The sequence below is a fragment of the Protopterus annectens genome, chromosome 10.part0 (genome assembly GCF_019279795.1).
Source record: "Protopterus annectens isolate FY-2018-M chromosome 10.part0, PAN1.0, whole genome shotgun sequence".
In the NCBI taxonomy this organism is placed as follows: Eukaryota; Metazoa; Chordata; order Ceratodontiformes; family Protopteridae; genus Protopterus; species Protopterus annectens.
Window position 1 is genome coordinate 1,241,285,789 of NC_056744.1, and position 23,531 is coordinate 1,241,309,319.

Consider the following 23,531-nt stretch of genomic DNA (forward strand, 5'->3'; position numbering starts at 1 on the left):
CGGTGGTATATCAGATAATTCCACTACTGTGAGGTACAGTGCAAGAGTATATGTCTGCATTTGTGTGTATGTGTGTGTGTGTGAATACCCCCATGTAATACACCTGGTTGCTAGAGGTATTCAGGCTCAAACCCTGTACATTTGATACAGGGTAAAAAGAGCCTAATGTCCCTCGCCACCACCATTTCTGAGCTTTATCCAGATTTTTTTTTGTGCTGAGAGTTGAGAGCTATGATGAGAAGTGAGAACATTGTTTTGTGCTAAAAGTTGAGAGCTGTGATGAGAATTGAGAACACAATTTGTATTCCCCCATTATTGGCTTTGTTGTTTGTCCATGTTTTTTGTGCTAACAGGTTGAGAGCTGTGGTGAGAAGTGGGAACTGAAATTATTCACTAAATGATAGCCATTAAGTTTCAGTCTTCAGCAGTTTCCTGAAAAATAGGATTTAGTATAGTGGTATGTTTTGACTGTAGTGCATAGGGTTCTGTGTTCAAGACTTGCCAGTGAAATGCATGGTAGTTAACAACATTTTATTCTAGCAACTTTACAAAATTACACAAGCAATGTTTAAAAAGTGTCACTGATAAGTCCCTAGCCACCACCACTTGTGAACTTTGTCCAGGTTATTTGTTCTAAGAGTTGAGAGCTATGGTGGGAAGTGAGAACTGAATTTATATTCCCCCATTATTGGCTTTACTGACCAGGTTTTTTGTGCTAAGATGTTGAGAGCTATACTGAGAAGTGAGAACTGAATTTGTATTACCCTATTATTGGCTTTGTCTAGGTTTTTTGTGCTAAGAGGTTGAGAGCTATGTTTTTCCTATTTTTAGGAAGCTAATGATTTGGCACAGTGGTATGTTGTTCTGACTGTAGTGCATAGGGTCCTGGGTTCAACACTTGCCAGTGAAATGCATGATGGTAACACAGCATTTTATTCTAGCAACTTTACAAAATTGTACAAACAATGTTTAAAATGTGTCCCTGGTTTTTGACCTTTTGTCCCCCTCCCCCCCAAAAAATGAAATTGAAAATAAGTGCAAGACGCTGTGCAAGATGCCTATGGCTTACACTACTGTCATTTTATTTATAGTGTGGGTGTGGAAGTAAACGTTTATGATGGAAATGTTATGAATTGGGCAGTTTTGTCATTATTGGTTCATGCATTTTGTTTCATTGTCTGAGTACAACCTACTGGTAAAATGTTCAAACAATAAATTTAAAATGCGCTCTGTCTAACAAGTGTGTTGTATTATACAAGGAAGATAATTTAATAAAGTCAGGAAGGTGTAGCAAAGAAAATAACACATGTATGTTTCTTGATTTGTGTGCAAGGGGCCAATGATTTGAAAACAGCCCAAAGATAATCTTTATCCATCACTGGCCAGATGCATTTTCTTTGGATGTGGGTTTCAATGCTGTTTCAATGAATGTGAGTTTCAAGGGTAGAGAAGTTTTAATGTCAAGCCTATTTTCATTGTGAGATAGTATTGCTTTGTTTACCAGATGATGTCTGTTAGTGTTTCTATATTGTTGTGCTGTAAAATGTAAAAATAAAATCCAAATAATCATTGTAGAAGTAAAGCAGTATGCATGCATTAGTGTTTATTGTAAATGGGGTGAAATAGCCAGGTAATGGGACATTGGAATGGCTGCAGGGGACTCTGGTGCCATATTTTGGTTGTCTGTTCTTCAGTTTGCATTTGAAAGTTGGTATCCCACAATTCCATTGGAGTGGGTGGGGTTACGTAATCATGTATGCAAATTAGACGTTAATCAGCATACAGATGTGTACCTATTTTTCATGGGCCTTGTCCAGATTTTTGATGTTTCCAGGTAGAGAGGTATGGTTGCCACTCGTGCGGGTCTAGCAGATTTCTGCTTAAGTTGTCTGCCAGAGAATTTAGAGAGCCTGGCAGGAATTCTGCTAGCAAGTGTAGTTGCATGTCTGAGGCCGTGTGCCAAAGGGTCATGGCGAGCCTGAAGAGAGGATAACAGTGAATCCGTGCCTGCTTGTTGACATAGCACATAACTGTGGTATTGTCTGCTTTGATCAGTAGAGGCCCCGGGGAGAGTAGGAGTCTGACAGTTGTCATGGCGTGCTGAACAGCTAGCATCTCTTTTTGGTTGATGTGCAAATGTATTTGATTTGGGCTACACTGGCTCTGAATGCACCTGCCATCCAGGTGTGCACCCCAGGCATAGTCTGATGCATCTGTGGTGAGAGTCTGGGCAGCGTGGGGTTGTAGGAAGGGAAGTCCCTTGTTATGGTTGCATGCTGCTGCCCACGAAAGAAAATCTTTCCTTAGACAAGGTATCATTGGTATGAGAGTTTCCAGGTCTTGACAGTGTTGACACCAAAGGCTTTTTAGGTACCACTGTAGTTTCCTCATATGCAGTCTGGCATATTGAATGAGTAGGATGCAGGAGGCCATGAACCCTAGAGCTTGCAGGATTTTCCGTGTGGATAACTGGGTTCTGGTGGCTAGCTGAGAGAAGTAGCCTGTCAGGTAGGCTTGTTTTTCTGGAGCAAGGAATGCCATCTGTGATGCTGTGTCCAGGCTTGCTCCCAGAATACAACTGTTTGTGTGGGGACTAGTTTTGATTTATTTTCATTGATAGTATACCCCAGGGAGGTCAGTAGGTCCTTTACAAACGTCAAGTGTTGTAGCAGCTTTTCCCAACTGTCTGAATCAGGCAGTCGTCTAAGTATGGGTAAATTTGAATATTTCTTTGTCTACAAAAAGCAATGGTGGGAGCCAGGCATTTTGTGAAAACTCTGGGAGTAGTGGATAAGCCAAAGGGAAGCGTAGAGAAAGTACAGTTGTGTACACTTACCATAAATGTAGATGTTCGAGTGTATTCACTGTTGCTGTCCTAACCAATGGGTTATCTGACTCCCGGTAGCCCTCGATCGGCCAGAATAACAAAGGTAAGTAAAATATGAGATCAGCTGTCATCGGTTGTAAAGGACGTCAGGACGTCCGATAAAAAAGGAGGCAGCCAACGTCGCTTCCTCAGTCTTTCTTGCCATAACAGTCAGAAGCCCCCAAAAAGAAGGCTTAAACCAAAAGCCACTTTGGCAAATAACACCAAATTTAGCCTGTGCCTTAGGAAAGGAGAACAGGAGAGGACCAAAAGGGGGAAGGAGGGAGGAAAACCAGGACTGCAACAGTGAATACACTCGAACATCTACATTTATGGTAAGTGTACACAACTGTACTATGTTCATCATGTTTCACTGTTGCAGTCCTAACAAATGGGTTGATTACCAAAGCTCAGAAAAAAGGGAGGAGGAATCAACAGAATCAAGGATTGGAAATAATGCCCTGCAGAACAGCAGTAGCAAACCCTGCCCTGGCTCTAAAAAACAAAGGCAAATTACAATGATTTGTGAAAGTGTTAACAGAAGACCAAGTGGCAGCCTCCAAAATGTCTTTAGTAGGGACACCCCTTAAAAAGGCTGCAGAAGTGGAAGCTGCTCTAGTTGAGTGGGTCCTAACCCCTTGAGGAGGAACCTTGCCATGAAAGGAATAACAAAAGGTAATACAATGTGCCATCCGCTTGGAAAGGATTTGCTTAGAAATAGACCTGCCCCGGGCTCCAGCGGCAAAACTGACCAATAACTGTGCTGATTTCCGAAGGTCTTTAGTCCCGTCCAAGTAAAACCTGAGCTGTCTGTGCACATCAAGAGGGTGTAGGATCCTTTCACCTCTATTTCGAGGATTAGGAAAGAAGGTAGGAAGGTGTATGGACTGATTAAGAGGCAGGCTAGAAACCACCTTAGGCATAAAGGAGGGGTTGGTTCTAAGAGAGACCCTAACTGCATGAAAAATAAAAAGGCTCCACAACCATCAAAGCTTGCAGCTCCAAAACCCTACTTGCTGAAGTTATAGCCAAGAGGAAGGCAGTCTTCCAAGAGAGAAACTTTAAATCTGCAGTGGCAGCTGGCTCAAAAGGAGGAAGAGTGAGTTTATCTGGAACAAAATTAAGATCCCAGGCTGGGGTAGGTGCCCTTCTGGGAGGTTTTAAGTTGCAAGCACCTCTGAGGAACATTTTCATCAGGGGATGAGAGAAAATGGGTTGTTCAAAAGAACAATGAGCAGAAATGGCTGAAGCATGGATCTTGATAGAGGAAAAAGAAAGACCACCCTGAAGCAAATCATCCAGGTATTCCAGGATCAGAGGAAGAGTAGGTTGAGAAGAAGATTCCCCTCTAGCCTGCATCCAATGAGAGAACCTTTCCCATTTGCCAGCGTAGGATTTCCTAGTGCTAGGTCTCCTGGCCTCCCCTCAGCACGTCAACCACCTGCTGGGAAAGGGAAGAAGAAAAGGAAGGAGTCATACAATGAGCCATGCTGCCAAATGGAGTGACTGAAGATGAGGATGTAGAATGCTTCCCCCTTCCTGAACCAAAAGATTCGGCTTCAGAGGAAGATGCCAGGGAGGAAACTGGGAGAGACTGCAAAGCAGTGGATAATGCTGTCTGGGCCAGTCCAGAGCTATGAGAATAGTCCTTGGTCGTTCGTCCCTGATCTTCAATAATACTCTGGGAAGAAGAGGAAAAGGAGGGAAGGCATAAACTGACAGCAACGTCCAAGGGAAGGACAGAGCATCCACTCTCCAGGGTCTGCTGTGATGCTGTCTGGTGCAAAAAAGAGGTAGAAGATGGTTGTCCGGGGAGGAGAAAAGATCCACCTGAGGTGTGCCCCAACATTGAATAATGCTGTAAAAGACTGCTCTGTTCAGCTGCCACTCGTGAGGATCCAGGGTTTGTCTGCTCAACTGGTCTGCCAAAACATTGAGCCTTCCTGGAAGAAACTGAGCTAGGAGATGCAGGCCCAGGGATGCTGCTATGGACCAAAGATTCATGCTCTGCCTGCACAGGGGGTAAGAATGAGTCCCTCCCTGCCTGTTGATGTACCACATAACTGTGGTGTTGTCTATTATGACGAGCAGTGTCCCTGGAGAAAAAAGATGCTTGAAAGCTAGTAGGGCCTGCTGAACTGCTATCAACTCCTTTAGATTTATGTGCAGGTGCATCTGCTGGGTATTCCAACATCCCTGTATGCATCTGCCATCCAGGTGTGCTCCCCAGGCATAGCCCGATGCATCTGTGGTAAGAACTTAAGTGGCAGGAGGTGGGCGAAAAGGCATGCCTTTGTTTTGTAGACAGGCTGCTGGCCACCATAGGAACTCCATCTGTAGACATGGAAGCAGAGGAATCATCATATCCAGGTCCTGTGTGTGTTGACACCAGATGTTCTTGAAGTACCATTGCAATTTCCTCTTATGCAGTCTTGCATATAGAATCATGAGGATGCAAGAGGCCATGTATCCCAGAGCTTGCAGGTATCTCCTTGCAGGGGAGCTGGGACAGGATTGCCAAGTGCTTGAAGTAAACTGAAAGAGTTGTCCGCTTCTCCTGGGTGAGATATATCATCTGGGCGGCTGTGTTCGGACTCGCTTTCAGAAATGTTATTTCCTTGGATGGTACCATTTTTGATTTTTCCACGTTGAGAGTGTAACCCAGGGAAGAGAGAAGAGTCTTTACAAATTCTAGATCCTGTAACAGCTGATCCTGAGAATTTGCTTGAATCAGACAGTCGTCCAAGTATGGATAAATCTGAATTTTCTTCTGCCTGCAAAAAGCAATGACTGGAGCCAGGCACTTTGTGAAAACTCTGGGAGCAGTAGATAAGCCAAAGGGCAGCACAGAGAATTGATAATGTTGCATACCCACCCTGAAACGAAGGTATTGCCTGCAACTTTCCCTGATACGGATGTGCAGATAAGCTTCTTTGAGATCCAAAGTTACCAGCCAGGAATCCTTTTCTAACATTGGCAGCAACTGTTGCAGAGTGAGCATTTTTAACTTTGGAATTGACAAGAAGAGTTCAGAATGGATAGATCTAGGATGGGACACCAGCAGCCTTCTTTTTTTGGAACTAGGAAAAGTCTGGAATAGAAACCCTGGCCTACCTGCTGAGCAGGAACTGATTCTATTGCTCCTAGAAGAAACAGAGACAAAATTTGTTTTTCTACTTCTGCCCTTTGGTTTGGAGAAGCATCCGGGAATCCTTTGGGAACTGGAAAGGTGTGGAAAGAAAACTTGTGCCCTAGGGATACAGTTCCGAGTACCTATTTGTCATCCGTGATAGTGGCCCAGACATTTACAAAAAGGGCCAACCTTCTACCTAAAGGACTCTCCAGACAGGTAAGAACAGGCAGAAGTTGGATAAAGTCATTGAGAGTGCTTTGACTGAGATGCAGGCTTAGAACTTCCAGCCTTGGAAGTGGAAGCCTGCCAATGCTTATGACCTTTGAGGGGTAGCCACCTGCCCCCTAGAAGATTTGTAACCTCTAGTCCTAGAACGGTTCTGTCTGCTGGTATCAGGAAACGTCCAAATCTTAGAAGGGTAATTCCTGCTAAAGCGAGGAGGTAGAACTTACAGAAAATCCTTAACAGTTTGCATAGACTTGGCCTTATCCTCCATCTTTCTGAGCACTTGCTCTGCTTTGCTGCCAAAAAGATTGTCCTTATGTAAAGGTACATCTAAAAGCTTAGCCTTGACGGCTCTGGAAGGGGCTGTTCCCTGAGCCAAGTGTGCCTTCTAATAACAGATCCAGTAGTTGTAGCCCTGCAGGAGGCTTCTAAAATGTCAAATCCACAATGTAAAGAATGTTTATTGACAAGACTGGCAGAATTCAGCAAATCCTGCATATACTTACTCGCGGCCAAAAGAGGCACACTTGCTATCCTACACTTAATAGCCTCCAGGGTGTGCTGCTGGTACTTCAGCATATGAAAAAGACACTTAGTAGACCTAATAGCAAGAGTGGCAGAGGAATAAACATTTTTACCCTACCTATCTAGGTTCCTAGATTCCCCGTCAGAAGGAACAGGATTTTTGGTAACAGTGGCCTTAACTCCTTTAGGGCCTTCAGAAATAACCTCAGGATCAGCCAACGGATTCCTGAAAAGAAAGAGATGAGAATCAGGAACTCTATAGTACCTGTCAGGTTTCCTGGGAGCAGGCGGAACCATATTTGGAGTCAAGGAATTTTCCAGAAAAACAACATCAACCACTTCCAACACTGGGGCGAATAGCCAGAGGCTTATGCCGAGGTAAATCCAAAAACTCCCTAATCCTTTTCTTAAATTGGGGATAATCCTGACTTTCCCATTTAAAATGCTCCCTGAGAGTATTCAAAGTATCACCAAAAGAGAAATCTTCTGGAGGAGAGGCAGAAGGGATGGACTCCTCTGCATCTGAATCCTCAAAAGGAGGAAAAGCCTGAGAAACTTCCTCTTCATCAGCAGAAATGCTAGAAGAATCAGAACCAGAAAAAGACAAAGCCTCAGAAGAAACATCCCTACACCTTTTAGAAGGAGGAGGCTGTGAACCCCTAATAAGAGTCAAAAGGTCATTAGCCATTTTAACCATTTGGGATTGAGGGGAACGAGAAGAAACTGAAGCCTGATTTTCACAGGCTTACGACTGGAAGATTTACCTGCAAGCCTGAAGGACTCTGGAGGCCTGGCAACCGCTGAAGTTGCAGAAGAGGTTGTCGGTATGAGCTTGCTGTCTGAACGAAGAATGGAGGCCTCGGACACCAATGTCAGCTTAGTGGCTCCGGATCCAGCTGAAGAGGCGACAGGCGAAAAGTCAGAAGGCAAAATGGAGGCCGGAGACCTGGGGGACTCTGAAATGGTCTCAATCGAGGCCTGCGGTTGAAAATCCGCGGACTGCAGGGGCTGCAAAGGCGCCTCACTAACTACTGCATGACTGACGACCATCCTAACATCATCTGAGGACTTTACCTTCTGAAGCCTGTCGCGGTCCTTATCCTTATGTTTTTTTTGGGTGCATTCGAAGCAGACGCCATATCAACAAACTTAAGCCAAACTCCAAAATGTTTAGCTAAAAGCTTAGCCTGACGACGAATAGTACGTGGATTAAAAGAGGCACAAAGATCACAATTAGGAACGTCGTGGTCAAGGCCTAAACAAATAATACAGTGGGAATGAAAATCTCTATGGGGAATCTGCTTTCCACAGTTAAGACAATTATTAACCTTTTCTGACATTCTTTAAGGCAAGAAAAGAGGATCCCCAATGGGGTACTTAGCTGTACTAGACTTCAACTCTGTAGTCAGAAACGAAAAAGTACAGTTTTGTACCTACCATAAATGTAGATGTTCGAAGATCCACATTGCTGCAGTCCTTACACTTGGGTAGTCCGCTGTCCTCGGTCGGCCCGAATATCAAAGTATAAGGCTGACGTCGGTCAAGGCGCATTTGACTGACATCAGGACGTCAGGGTACAAATGCGCATGACCGACGTCATATCCTCAGTCTTTTCTTGCCCCAGATGTCAGAAGACCCTAAAAATAAAGGTCAAAACCAAAAGACAGCAAACAACCAACCAACCACCCTTGCACTAACTATATGTACAATATATACAATATACACAATATGTACAACCCAACCCACACAACCGCCTCTAACTACAGAGGGGAAGGAGGGAGGGTAAATTGGACTGCAGCAATGTGGATATTCGAACATCTAGATTTATGGTAGGTACAAAACTGTACTATGTTCTTCATCTCACATTGCTGCAGTCCTTACACTTGGGTAGAATCCCAAAGCAGAGGTAAGGGAGGATGGCTAACTACAAGGAAGCAGGAGCTGCCAAAATGCCCTGCAAAACAGCAGTGGCAAAACCAGCCCTGGATTTAGAGTAAAGTGGCAGGTGATAATGCCTAGAGAAAGTATGCACTGAACTCCAAGTAGCTGCCTCCAAAATATCCTTGGTTGCCACTCCCCTCAAAAAAGCTGTTGATGTGGCAGTAGCCCTAGTGGAATGAGGCCTAATCCCAGCTGGAATCTCCTTGCCATGATGGGAATAACAGAAAGAAATGCAAAACCCAATCCACTTAGAAATAGTTTGTTTTGACACAGGCTTGCCCTGAGAACTCAAAGCAAAAGAAACAAACAACTGCTGAGACTGCCTGAACCCTTTAGTTCTGTCCAAATAATAACGCAACTGCCTGTGTACATCTAAAGTGTGCAAAATCTTTTCCCCTTTATTTTGGGGATTTGCATAAAAAGTAGGCAAATGAATAGTTTGGTTTAAAGCCACACTAGAAACCACCTTAGGCATAAAGGAAGGATTAGTACGTAATGATACCCTATCCTTATGGAAAATCAAGAAAGGCTCAACCGCCATAAGGGCCTGCAATTCAGAAACCCTTCTTGCAGAGGTAATTGCCAACAAAAAGCAGTCTTCCATGATAAATATTTCAACTCAGAAGTAGCTGCAGGCTCAAAAGGTTGTAGAGTGAGTTTCTCCAACACAAAATTGAGATCCCAAGCAGGAGTAGGAGCTCTTCGGGGGTCTTATATTCTTTGCCCCTCTAAGAAATTGCTTGAACAAAGGATGAGAAAACAATGGTGGGACACAATCATAGTGAGCGAAATTGCTGCAGCATGAACCTTAATAGAAGAGAAAGACAAACCTTTGTCCAGTAACTCAGTAAGATATTGAAGAGCCACACTCAAATTAGGCTCAGAAACATCAAAATCTTTTGCTGCACTCCAAAATAAAAATCTCTTCCATTTATCTGCGTACACTTTCCTTGTACTAGGCCTTCTAGCTTCCAAAATCACATTCAAAACTTGTTGTGGAAGTTGAGACCCTCTATGGTTCAAAACAGAATATGCCAGGCCGTTAGGTGAAGAGAGTGAAGTTTGACATTCAGCAAATGGCTGTCCTCCTGTGACAACAGGTGTGGAATCGAAGGCAAAGGCCATGGAGGCTTCCGTACCAGACTTCTCATTAATGGGTACCAGTGCTGTTGAGGCCAATCTGGAGCTATTAAAATCATCCTTGGCTTGTCCTGTCTGACCTTGAGAAGTACCTTTGGGAGGAGAGGCAGAGGAGGAAAGGCATACACATGAAGATTGCTCCAATTGAAAGAAAGAGCGTCCACTTTCCAAGCTGTGGGATGAAACCTTTTTGTGCAAAACTTTGGCAGCTGATGGTTTAGTGGAGAAGCGAACAGATCTATGTCTGGAGTTCCCCATGACACTGTCAATTTCTGAAATACATGAGGATCCAATTTCCACTCGTGGGGATCCATAATTGCCTGCTCAACACATCTGCTAAGGAGTTCTGTGCTCCTGGCAGAAACCTTGCCTGAAGATTGAGCTGTAAACTGAGAGCAGTCTCCCACAAAATCATTGCTTGCCTGCATAGAGGATAAGAATCGTTCCCCTTGCTTGTTGATGTACCACATGACAGTTGTGTTGTCTGTTAGAATCAACACCTGCCCTGGAAGAAGTAAATCCTTGAAAGCTATTAATGCAAACTGGACTGCTAACATCTCCTTCAGGTTGATATGTAGATGTTGTAGTCTGGCAGGCCACTTGTCTTGTATCCACTTTCCATTTAGATGAGCTCCCCAAGCTTTGTCTGAGGCATCTGTCGTTAAAATCTGACTCGCCTCTGGCCGGGTCACAGAGAGTCCCTTGTTTAGGTGACATTCCTGAGCCCACCACAAAAATTCCTTTTGAATGCAAGGTATTATTTGAATGACAGTGTCTAGATCCTGGCAGTGCTGTGTCCATACATTTTTGAGATACCATTGCAGCTTCCTCATATGCAGTTTGGCATTGGGAAGCACCAGAATACAAGATGCCATGAACCCTAAGGCTTGAAGGACTGTCCTTGCAGTCAGCCCGGACTGATGAGATAGCTGATGGAAGTCAAGGGATAGACTCTTTTGTTTGTCCGGGGTTAAAAAGGCCATCTGGGATGCTGTATTCAGTCTCACACCCAGAAAGCACATGTCCTGAGAGGGTACTAGACTGGACTTTATTTCGTTCACAGAATACCCCAGGCATCTTAGCACTGCTATTACATATTCCAAATGATGAAGAAGCTCTTCCCTTCCTTGAGCCAGAATCAGGCAGTCGTCCAAATAAGGATAGATTTGTATTCCTTTTAGCCTGAAGAAAGCTATCACTGGAGCCAGAACTTTCGTGAACACTCTGGGCGCAGTAGATAAGCCAAAGGGCAATGCAGAGAACTCATAGTGAGAAGTCCCAGCTCGAAAACGCAGATACTTCCTGCAACTTAGTCTGATAGGAACATGAAGGTAAGCCTCCTTGAGATCCAAAGTTACCATCCAATGATCTTTGCCCAGCAGAGGTAAAAGCTGCTGTAACGTCAACATTTTGAACTTGGGAATGTCCAGATAAGTGTTGAGGGTAGATAAATCCAAAATTGGTCTCCACGTGTTCCCCTTCTTTGGTACTAGGAACAGGCGAGAATAAAATCCTAGGCCCACTTCTGGCATAGGAACCGGCTGTATGGCCCCTATTTGGAGTAACAGAGAAACTTGCTTGTGAGCCTCTATTCTTTGTTGAGGAGGAACATCTGGCATGCCTTTGAAAGGAGGCAAGGTATGGAAATAAAACCTGTAACCGTGGTGTATGATATCCAATACCCATCTGTCTTGGGTAATTAAACTCCAATTTTCTTTGAAAAGTGCCAACCTTCCTCCCAAAGGTGCTGCCAGACGAGAAGGCTCTGGCAGCTGAAAAGGTAGGTCATTGGATCTGTTTACGAAAGGACTGACCCCTGCCCTCACCAAGACTGTGCAGGAGAACTCCCTGTTCTAGGCCTGAAAGAGCCCTGAGCTCTGCCCCTACCACGCCTAGATCTACCCCTAGACTGGGAATCATAAGAAGGATACGTCCACCCCTTAGTAGGCCAATTTCTACTAAACTTTGGAGGCTGGACCTGCAAAAATCTTTAACAGTCTGCATAGACTTAGCCTTGTCTTCCATTTTCTTTAAAACTGCCTCAACAGGAGGACCAAACAACACGTCAGATTGTAAAGGAGCATCTAAAATCCTTGTTTTAACATGTTCAGACAAATTTTGATCCCTTAGCCAGGCGTGCCTGCGAAAAACTGACCCAGTGGCAGCCACCCTAGACGAGGCCTGTACAGCATCAAAACCACATTGCAAAGAATGCTTACCCACCTGTTCAGAAACATGTACTAAATCTTGCAACTCTTTACAATCAATACCTACTGCCAGAGCATCAACCTTAGACTTCAATTGTGAAAGGAGATAGTTTTGGTATTTCAACATGTGAAACTGGCAATTCAAAGCCCTCATAGCAAGAGTGGAAGAAGTATAAACTTTCTTTCCCCATCTATCCAAGGCCCTAGCCTCTTTGTCTGCAGGAACCGGATTCTTTACAACAGAAGCCTTAACACCTTTAGGCCCATGGCTAACAGTTTCTGGGTCTGCCCTAGGACTCTTAAAAAGATACTTATGAGCTTCAGGCACCCTGTAATACCTAGCCGGCTTAACAGGAGCAGGAGGCAAAGAATCAGGATTAAGAGAAGCCTCTGAAAAAACATCTCCCACTACATCCAAAACAGGAGGTATAGCCAAAGGCCTATGCTGGGGTAAAAATAAAAATTCCCTAAGCCTTTTCCTGGAATCAGAGAAGTCTTGACCTTCCCACTTAAAATGCTCCCTCATGGAATGAAGAGTTTCTGAAAAAGAAAAATCCTCAGGAGGAGAAGCAGAAGGAGTAGAATCATCCACATCAGAATCAGAATAAGGAGAGTACTCCTGCAAGTCTTCAGTCAAGACTCTGAAACATCTGAAGCCTGCTCAAAACCCCCCCAGCTCAGGCTCCATCCTAGGTCTCTTATCAGGAGGGGGCATAGAACCCCTAATCAAAGTAATCAAATCTTCTGCCATTTTAAGCATATGCTTCTTGGGCACAGTTCCTGAAGAGCTAGGGGTAATACCAACTGAAGCTAAACCTGGCCTGCCCCTGGGAGAAGCCTTTGAAACAGAAGGAGAGGGCCTAGCCACCCTAGGAAGGGAGGGGAGAATAGTAACCTGAGAAGCCCCCTCAGCCTGACTTGCCTCCTGAGAGGCCACATCTTGCAATAATAAAGTCTCACCCTGGGAACACAAAGAAACCTCCGGTGGAGCCACCGGCTCCACCGACACCTCTAAAGAACCGGCGTCCGGTACAGACGGTTCTTCCAGCCTAGGCTTAACTGCTTTGTCCTTGCGCTTCTTCGAAGAAGCGGGCGTCGGAGCATCCGACGGCATTTTATAATTGCACCGCTTCCCAAAGACTAACCTTGCACAATCCAACCTTCTCTTTATAGTGCGTTATTAAATCTAGCACAAGAGCGACAGCCAACAACGTCGTGCTCAGGCCCTAAGCAAGGAATACACAAAGTATGATAATCTCTATGCGGTATCTGTTTCCCACAAGAAATGCAATTATTGACTTTTTCTGACATCCGGTAAATCACTGAGGCAAGAAAAACTAAAATATTCCCCAACGGGTACTTAGCCAACTTTGAACTCGGTCTGAAACTTCGAAATCGAAAAATCTCAGAACGCCAACCGGCACTTGCAATGCTGCTTCTGCATCGGACCATGCGGCAAAAAAGACTGAGGATATGACGTCGGTCATGCGCATTTGTACCCTGACGTCCTGATGTCAGTCAAATGCGCCTTGACCGACGTCAGCCTTATACTTTGATATTCGGGCCGACCGAGGACAGCGGACTACCCAAGTGTAAGGACTGCAGCAATGTGAGATGAAGAACATATGGTATACTGCCGACCGGCACTCATGCAAGAAATGCATCTGCTTCGGGCTCCGCGGCAGGGAAGGCTGAGGAAGTGACATTGGCTGCCTCCTTTTGTATCGGATGTCCTGACATCCTTTACAACCGATGACAGCTAATGTCATACTTTACTTACCTTTGATATTCTGACCGATCGAGGGCTATTGGGAGCTGGATAACCCATTGGTTAGGACTGCAAAAGTGAAACAGGATGAATATCTGAAAGTGCATAGATCCTGCCCTGAAATGTAGGCATTTCCTGCATGATTCCCTGATTGAGATGTATAGGTAGGCCTCTTTTAGGTCTAGGGTGGCTAACTAATCATCTTTGGAAACCACTGGTAGAAGCTGTTGGAGGGTGAGCATTTTGAATTTTGGTATCACCAGAAAGGTGTTTAGAATGGATAGATCGAGGATGGGGCGCCATGTGCCCTCTTTTCTGGGTACCAGGAAGAGTATGGTTTAGAAACCTTGGCCTATCTGTTCTGCAGGAACATGCTGTTTTGCCCTCATGGAGAGCAGGGAAAGGACTTGCTTTTTGGCCTCTGACCACTGGTTTGGAGGAAGATCTGGGAACCCTTTTGGGGTTGGAGGAATGTGGAAATAAAATTTGTATCCCTGGGATACTATGTTGAGGACCCATCAGTCATTGGTAATTGTGGCCCAGTTATTTGCGTGGAAGGAGAGTTTTCTTCCTAGGGGCACAAGCAGGTGGGGAGAGGTAAGGGGTGGAAGTGAAAAGTCATTGTAAGTTCTTACCATAAGGGGTTGGTTTTGAACTCCCTGTTTTTGAAGAGGAGGAACACCATTCCTTAGATCTCTGCATTCCCTAGGGCTGCTGTCTGGGGTGTCTGCTTCCCCTGGATCTGGGCTGAGCTGGCTTGGAGGGGGCAGGAAACGACCAGTGCTTGGAGGGGTAATGCCTACTGAACCTCGATAGCTGGACATGTAAGAAGTCTTAAACTGTCTGCATAGATTTAGCTTTATCTTCCATCTTTTTTAAGACCTCTTCTGCCTTGGTGCCAAATAAGTTGTCCTTGTTCAAGGGTGCGTCCAATAATTTGGATTTGACATGGTCTGGCAAGGTCTGTTCCTTAAGCTAAGCATGCCTTCTAAGGGCAGAACCAGTGACTGCTGCCCTGCAAGATGCTTCTAGGGTATCAAAACCACATTGTAAGGTGTGCTTAGTTACTTGACTTGCAGAATGCTTTAACTCTTGTAATTCTGTATTTTCTGCACAAGCAGGAAAAGAAGATATTTTTTGTTTGAGAAGTTCCATGGTATGCTGCTGATATTTCAGCATGTGGAACTGAAAATGTAATGCTCTAATAGCAAGAGTATCAGAGGTGTATACTTTTTTACCCCATCTGTCTAATGCGCGGGAATCCCTATCTGAGGGGGTGGGATTCTTAGCTGAAGTTGCTTTGATTCCTTTAGGTCCTTGAGAGATGACCTCAGGATCAGGTCAGCAGTAAGATTTTTGAAAAGAAATATGTGAGAGTCAGGGACTCTGTAATACCGGTCAGGTTTCCTGGAAGCAGGAGGAAGGGTGTCAGGAGTCAGACTGGATTCCAGAAAAACATCATCCACAACATCCAGGACAGGAGGAATGGCCAAGGGTTTGTGCTGTGATAGATATAAGAATTCCCTGAGTCTCTTTTTTGACTAAGGATAGTCCTGACATTCTCATTGGAAATGCGCACTTAAAGTATGTAGGGTTTCCCCAAGAGAAATCCTCGGATGGAGAGGCAGAAGGAATGGATTCCTCTGCATCAGAATCCTCATAAGCAGAGAGGGGTTGCATATCTTCATATTCAAATGCATTAGAGTCATCAGACTCCTGTTCAGATAAAACTACTGGGGACAAGTCTCTTTTTCTTTTGGAAGGGGTAGTCTGGCTTCCCCTAATAAGCATAATAAGGTCTTCTGCCATTTTAAGCATTTGAGACTGAGGCAAGGAAGCAGGTGCTTGAGCTTGGGTCATCGGTTTTTTGGATGTGGTTCGTACCCTAGGCCTTAGAAACTCGGTAGTTTTAGAAAGAACTGATGACACAAAAGAAGTCGTCGGTCTGTGTCAAGTATCAGTAATGCAAAGTATTTCCTCGGAAGCCGGTGTTAGCTCAGTGGCTCCGGACCCATCCAAGGTATAGACAATCGCAGGATCCTTAGTCGAAGAAGAGTCTTGCGGCATACCGGACTGTGAAATGGTCTCGGTAGCGGCCTGCGAATCCACAGAAGCAGGCATCAAAGGCTGCGAAAGTGCCTCACTGAGGACCGGAGAACTGACGACTAGATTAACAAAAGCATCGTCGGCAGTTTCGGACCTGTGCGGTCTGTCTCTGTCTTCACCCTTACTTTTTTTGGAAGATTGGTAGTCGGATGTCTTATCGAAGCCATATTGGAATTCAAGGACTGACAGCGAAAATATCAAGCTACAAAAGGGCCTGACAATGTATAGTTCTGGCGTTGAACAAAGCACAAATGCGACAGCGGGGGACATAGTGGTCTGGGCCGAAACAGGTGACGCAGTAAGAATGAAGTCTCGGTGTGGTATTTGCTTTCCACAGGCGAGACAATTGTTAACTTTTTCTGACATTGGTTAGAGCAAGAAAAAAGGATCCCCAATGGGGTACATAGCTTCAGAAGACTTCAACTTCAATTTGGAAACGAAAACTCAGGTAGCGGCCGACCAACACTCATGCGAACTGCTTCTGCTTTGGGCTCCTCAGCAAGAAAGACTGATGTAATGGCGTTGGCTGCCTGTTTTTATACCACTAATGACCTGATATCAGTCCTGGAGCAACAGCAACCGATGCAGAAATACTAAGCCTCTGGTATTCGGGCCGACTAAGGGCTACCCCTGGCAGGATAACTCAAATGTGATAACTGCAACAGTGAAACAGGAAGAACATCATGCTTGCTGTAGGTGAACAGCACCCAAACAATATACACAACTGGTATGTCCATCAGTTAACAACATCTTTTGATTGCACTTGTCATATTTTTTTTAAATCCGAAGGTTTTGATTACTTAGGATCTTTCGACATCCTGTTAACACACACACAACAAAATCTAACTACAGTCAACTGGGAAAACAACACAACTTTTTTTTTTTTAAATGGAAAAGGTTAGAACTACTACACAATAATAACACTATAGCTTACTACACTACATGGCAAAAAAGGAGTAGTTCTCTAACACAAACTGCTCCTAATTAACACAGGGAAAGAAGAAGGAAGGGGAAAGACCCTCTAAGTTAAATGGGCCGAAGGGTGCCCTCTAACTTAAACGAGTTACCCAAGAAAGGCAGGAAGGATTTAGTCCAAGTTCTCTAACTTAAATGAGCTTAGAAACCAGCATAAGGAAAGAATCTACCAGGCCTAGAGGTAGAACGACAGCCACCAGAGAAGCACAAGCAACAATAGAGCGAACACCCTAAACAGTTAAATACTAATTTCTAACAGTTAAACCACAATTGAAAAGGAACAATTTTGACAATTTTTAGTAAGTAATAAAGAAGAAGAGTTTCCACTTAGCCAGAGCCTGCATGGAAGCGCCCAATCTTGTTTAGTGGCAAAGGAGAGTGGGTAATCTTCTCTGAACATGATGGGATAGGGTGTAGCCACGAGCCGGTGGAAGTCCTCAAGCTTTTGTATAGGCTGAGTCGGAACCGATTATCACTTCCGAACCCAACCAGCAAGAATGGAGGCAAGATAGGACAACATAACATCTACCAGTTTCATCTTCACATAGCAAAAGCAATGCTCTGTTCACCTACCACAGAATGACATGACTATCAAATTACACATTTTACTTACCATAACTTCAACAGTCAGCCCTTGTTCAACAGTATCTTACACACAGCACACAAATTAAATGCCTGACAAGCCTAGAATACATAATTTTTAGTGGGTGCAGAAGAAGAGTTTACCCTGAACTGCTGCATTTTAGTATTACAGAAAAGAAATGCAATTTTTTTCTATCGATCTTTTTCTAACTTCCACCTCATCCTCCACATATGAACACATACATACTAAGACCACCATAACCACTATACAGAATCAAATACAGGTGTGCATGTAATGCTACACACTTGCAATACTCAGCTGGAGTGAATTCATACTCAAAGGTTCACAGTTAGGTACTAGGCTACTGGCCCAAGGGCCTAAGTAAGCATAGCCAACAAGGTTCCCTGGCTTTTGCCACCCAAGAAATTTATTTTTCTGTGCCCCTGTCGAGCAGAGCCACAGAAGTGATCCCCGAGGTGAATGTCCTATTTTACATCCACTCATCAAAATTTTTCTTGTAGAGTGCTAATGAGGAACTCTGCTTGACACAGATGGGTAGTTTTTTCCAGAGTATGGGAAGCCTCTGGGACAGGAATCTATCCCTCCAGCATGTTCTTTTTATTGTGGTGACAAGGTTGATGCCCCTAGTGCATGTAGCTTGGAGGAATTGGGATTTCTTTAGGTGTAGCATGTCCAACAGCTCTGGGTTTGACATAGCTTTGTATGTTAGGCAGAGATCACCTCGAAGTAGGCAATATGCTATGGAGTAAAGCTCGAGTCTTTTCAGACGGTCAACACAGGGCATCTGAGTCCAGTAATCCTCTTTGTGAGGTACTTCTGCGGCCTTTCCAGCTGCTGCAGATGTCTTATGAGGTACATTCCAAAAGGGGCGTTGTACTCTATAATGGGTCTAATGAGAGCCGAGTATAGGGGAACAATGACCTCTTTTTTTCCTGGATGAGAACCCTTTTGTGATGAGGTGTGCCATGTAGAAGGATTTCCTGACTACTGTGGCGATGTGATTATCAAAGGAGAGACTACTGTCCACCTGAATCCCAAGGTCTCTTATCACACATTCGGTGTTAAGTAGACTGCCACCTATGTGTTAGTTCATGGGTACAGAGTTTTTGCCAAAGGGGATGACAATGCACTTTTTGGCATTGAGCTTGAGGCCATGGCTCTGACCTCAGGCATCTGTCTCAGTGAGGCCCTTCTGTAGTATGTCTACGTCATTTGGGGACTCGACTATGGCTCCTAATTTGCAGTCATCTGCGAACTTCGTTAGCCAAAGACCTTCTGTGTTAGCCTGGACTTCAGAGAATTAGATACCAAACAGGAGAGGACCCAGGACTGAACCCTGTGATACTCCACTTGTCACTGGTTTGAAGTCAGATTTGGAGTCTGTAACTTTTACATTGTGGTCTGTTGTTGTGCCAGCTGGCAACCCATCTTGTGACGTAGGGATTTATACCTAGTTTAGTGAGTTTATCTATAATGCTAGAATGGGGGATGGTGTTGAAGGCCTTGGCGAGGTTAAGATAGGCTGTGTGAACCACCTTACCCTCGTCTATGGCTTTGGTGACTGCCTCAAAGAAGTCTATCAGGTTTAGGAGGCATGATCTGCCTTTCACAAACTTGAACTGGGTGGGGTCCAGAGTTTGGAGGTTACCAACGTCTTTGTTTATGAGTTCCATGATGATACGTTCCATGGCCTTGCAGACCAGGCTCATCAGACTAAAAAGGCGAAAGTTCCCCGGGGTCTGTGGTGGCTCCCTCTTTGTGGAGTGGGATAACTGCTGCTGTGTGCCATCCAGACGTGAGGCTATGACTGAACATGGTGCTTAGGTGGGGAGCCAGTTCATTCTGAAGTTTGTGTAAAATGCAGCCTGGAATGTTGTCCAGTCCCATGGATGCTGTGTTCTTGGCTTTAGAGAGTGCAGTTTTTACCTGTGTAGTTGTGATTACAGGGACTCTACATTCTTGCGGTATATCTATGGGCCTTTTAGGGGGTGAGAGGGGGTTAAAGTTAGCATTGAATCTATCTGCTAGGATGCTGGCAATAACATTTGATTCTGCAATTTTCATGCCATTGTGCTGTAACTCAGAGCAGAGCTGGGTGTTGCCACTGAGATACTCCTTGGCAAGCTCATGGTCTCGAACTACAAATTTGCAGGTAATGCACTGTCTGATCTTCCTCATATCAGAACTCTTGCAGAAGGATTCTATAAATACTATCCCCCATTCTTCCATTCCTCCCTCATGCACCTCCACTGCCTGGACTGCTAATCAAATCCAGATCATCAGAGACACAGTCAGGGTTAAGTCCCTATAATCCATGGAGTTGACATGATACATAAGAATATCTGCAAGATCTAGGTAGACAAATTAATTATTGCTGAAACAGTGACAATAAAATATATGAAAACAAAATTCTACAGCATTATTAAAACATTTACTTGTATCTGCACACAATTTCCACTCATGAAACTAAGAACCTTTTCCTACAAGATCCAAAAAAAGCAGCAGTATTTCAAGTGAGCCATCATATCTTAGTGACCCTGTACAATTAATTTTGTTTCATTATATCAGTTCAATACAACTTTACTGCAAAATTATTATTTTTCTAGCATCAGCATATCTTAAGCTTTCCAGTAATGTGAATAACATCTAAAACACTGAAGTTAGTAAAGCATCATGAATGTAAATTTGGCTGAAAATCAAAACCACAAATACCTTTAGGCCTCGTTCATATCGTCTTACTTTGGAGGTCTCTCCAGCCTCCTTTGCATTGCTGATTGCTGTTTTGTACATCTCAAGTCTCTCTGTCACTTTCTGCTGCAATTCCACTGAAACCACGGCAGCTACAGTTTTCTTTAGAAGAAACATTAGGAAATACTTTTAAAGATCATGCCCACATGTTTCCAAACTCACTGTCTGTACATTAGGATATCTGTACATAAGCAACACTTGAAAGCTACTGTTCAGTCATGAGAATACAGTCCCACACCAGTATATATTCTGCAAGCCAAACTAGTGTTTTAAAAATACTTGGACTAAATGCCAGAACTATTTTACCTGATGTTTCCAACAGCTTTTTATGTTAATCTAATCTAAATTTAGGAATATAAAACTAGGTGGAGCACTCAAACTATTCATCCCAGGAAGAAAAGGTTTACTGTGGTCAGTTAACAGTTGCTGAATACAGTATGGTCTTTCATTAGGGTGAACAGTTTTGGGAGTGGGCACCGAAAGGCTTCCATCAGCATAGCAGTTACTTTCTTCTGCACTGATGTAACATTTTCCACTAATATCATATGACAACATGTTTATAAATTTGTAAACCAGAACACATACATGAACAAATTAATCTAAACTTTTAAACTTCAGTCAAGTACGTAAGCATTTTTATAGTTTACTATGAAATAGAAACACACCTACACTGGTGTAATGACGTTTACTACTGAAATCTTTCAACCAGAGCTTTGATGGTAAAGCATAATACTGCCAGTGTCAAAAGACATTCCTAGTACACAGAAAACTGAACAGTAGGACAGCCTTAAATCCATAAAGCTATTTGTCCCTTCTATTTTATTTCATCTCAGTTCACATTGTCATCTCATACTATTACAGCATTCATTTGAAAGGATAAATAATTTTACACCTGTCATAAAGTTATGTATTTATCAGCATTTGTTTACTGGGAAATGCCATATGGGTCATGACAGGCTCCTTTTTCAGCACAGGCCCTGGGAAAGAAACTTAGCAGTTAAAAAAAAAATCTTACAAGATGTCATAATATATAATACAATGCAAGGCAAAACAGGAACTGTAACTATTACACACAAGATACAAAAAATAGTACATAAAGAAAGAAAAAGAAAAAAAGAAGGAATGACTAGCCCTCTTCAGCCATGACCCAAGCCACAAAGACATACAAACTATGTTTATGCATGTGTGGATATGTGTGCGTGTGAATAATACACACACACAGACGCGCGCACACACTCACACACACACACACACACACACACACACACACACGCACGCACGCACGCACGCACGACAGTTTAATGCAGCCAATCAACCAGCATGTTTCTGGGATGTGGGAGGAAACTGGAGAATCCAAAGAAAACACATGCAGACATAGAAAGAACATGAAAACTCTAAACAGACATTGACTGGAAGTCAAGACTCAACCCCTGATTCTGGAGCTGTGATGCTCTCACTGATCCGTGCTAAATGAAATGAACGTTTTCTTTCCCCAACAGACCCTACAAAATATAGCCATCCCATGCAATGAAGTCTTGGAAAAGACTGGAACTTTTCTGCATACTGTTTCCTAGTCTAAACAACAGTACATCGGCTTCTTTTTATAAAATTATGTAGCATTGTCACCTCACAGTAAGACGTTGCCCTGTTCGATTCTCAGCTACTGTGTCTTCTGTGGGGAGACATGCGTGAATGGGCGTACCTTCTTTGAAGGCTGTGCGTCAGGGCCAGCAACTCGGCACGTAAAAATCGACTGCCAATCATTAGTGGACCGGAGTTCCACTGTGGCGACCCCTAACCGGGAAAAGCCGAAAGACACAAATGGTTTCAACAACTACAATTCTCTCTTTCAGTGCTTTGGTTAATAATCTAACCATTATCTGAGCTTCCATCATAATGATGATGATCTCAAACACTGCATCACCAATATCACTAATTCTCCTTTATTCGTCTGACACTGCATCAAAAACCCTATAGGCATTCTGACTGAAAGTACAATCTGACAGTTAACACTATTATAAAAGAACCACTCTCTAAGGAAAAATAGGACTCCTTCTATTGTTAACACTATTTGCATGTTTCTTGTTGGTACTTAACACAATTAGTTCTTAGTAATTAATGACTATTATGTTCCATGTTACCTTACATTTCATGCAGATACCAATAAATACTTTAATACTGGATCGGTCGAGGCCCGGGTTAACGACCGCCACCAGTACTGTTAGCCAACAGGGTGCTGGTGGAAAAAGGGCTACTGTTGGCCGAAGGAGGAGAAGAGGCGGAAGACATGGCCGAAGACGGGGAGAGAGGAGAAAGGCTAGGACTGTGGTTGTGAGGGTTGGAACTTTGAATGTTGGCAGTATGACTGGTATAGCGAGAGAGCTAGCTGATATGATGGACAGAAGGAAGGTTGGTATATTGTGTGTGCAAGAGACCAGATGGAAGGGGAGTAAGGCTAGGTGTATCGGAGGTGGGTTCAAATTGTTTTATCATGGTGTGGATGGAAGGAGAAATGGTGTAGGAGTTATTCTGAAGGAACAGTATGCTAATAGCGTTTTGGAGGTGAAAAGAGTGTCAATAGAGTAATGTTTATGAAGCTGGAAATTGATGGTGTAATGATGAATGTTGTTAGTGCATATGCTCCACAAGTTGGGTGTGCAATCGATGAGAAAGAAAAATTTTGGAGTGAATTGGATGAAGTGGTGATGACTGTACCTAAGGGTGAGAGAGTGGTGATTGGAGCATATTTCAATGGGCATGTTGGTGAAGGGAACAGAGAGGATGAGGAAGTGATGGGTAGGTATGGTGTTAAACAAAAGAATGTAGAAGGTCAGATGGTAGTGGATTTTGCGAAAAGGATGGACATGGCTGTGGTGAATACGTATTTTAACAAGAGGGAGGAGCATAGGGTGACATACAAGAGTGGAGGAAGATGCACACAGGTGGATATCTTATGTAGGAGGGTCAGTTTGAAGGAGATTGGAGACTGTAAAGTGGTGACCGGAGAAAGTGTAGTTAGGCAGCATAGGATGGTGGTTTGTAGGATGACGTTGGTGATTAAGAGGAGGAGTGTGAGGGCAGCACCAAGGATCAAATTGTGGAAACTGAAAAAGGGTAATTGTGAGGTGGAGTTCAGGGATGAATTAAGACAGGCACTGGGGTGGCAGTGAAGAGTTACCAAATAGCTGGGTAACTACAGCAGAGCTAGTAAGGGAGACGACTAGAAAGGTGCTTGGTATCACATCTGGACAGAGGAAGGACGACAAGGAGACATGGTGGTGGAATGAGGAAGT

The 23,531-nt window shown here is 43.8% G+C and overlaps 1 protein-coding gene across 1 annotated transcript in view; it reads right to left on the bottom strand.

Annotated features, from left to right (window-relative positions):
- Positions 1-23,531, bottom strand: part of CC2D1B (coiled-coil and C2 domain containing 1B) — a 2,494,855-nt gene that overhangs the window by 2,058,078 nt on the left and 413,246 nt on the right. Inside the window, exon 5 of the mRNA XM_044085963.1 lies at positions 20,203-20,340. Coding sequence (XP_043941898.1) covers positions 20,203-20,340 — 138 coding nt within the window. The remainder of the gene's footprint in view (positions 1-20,202; positions 20,341-23,531) is intronic.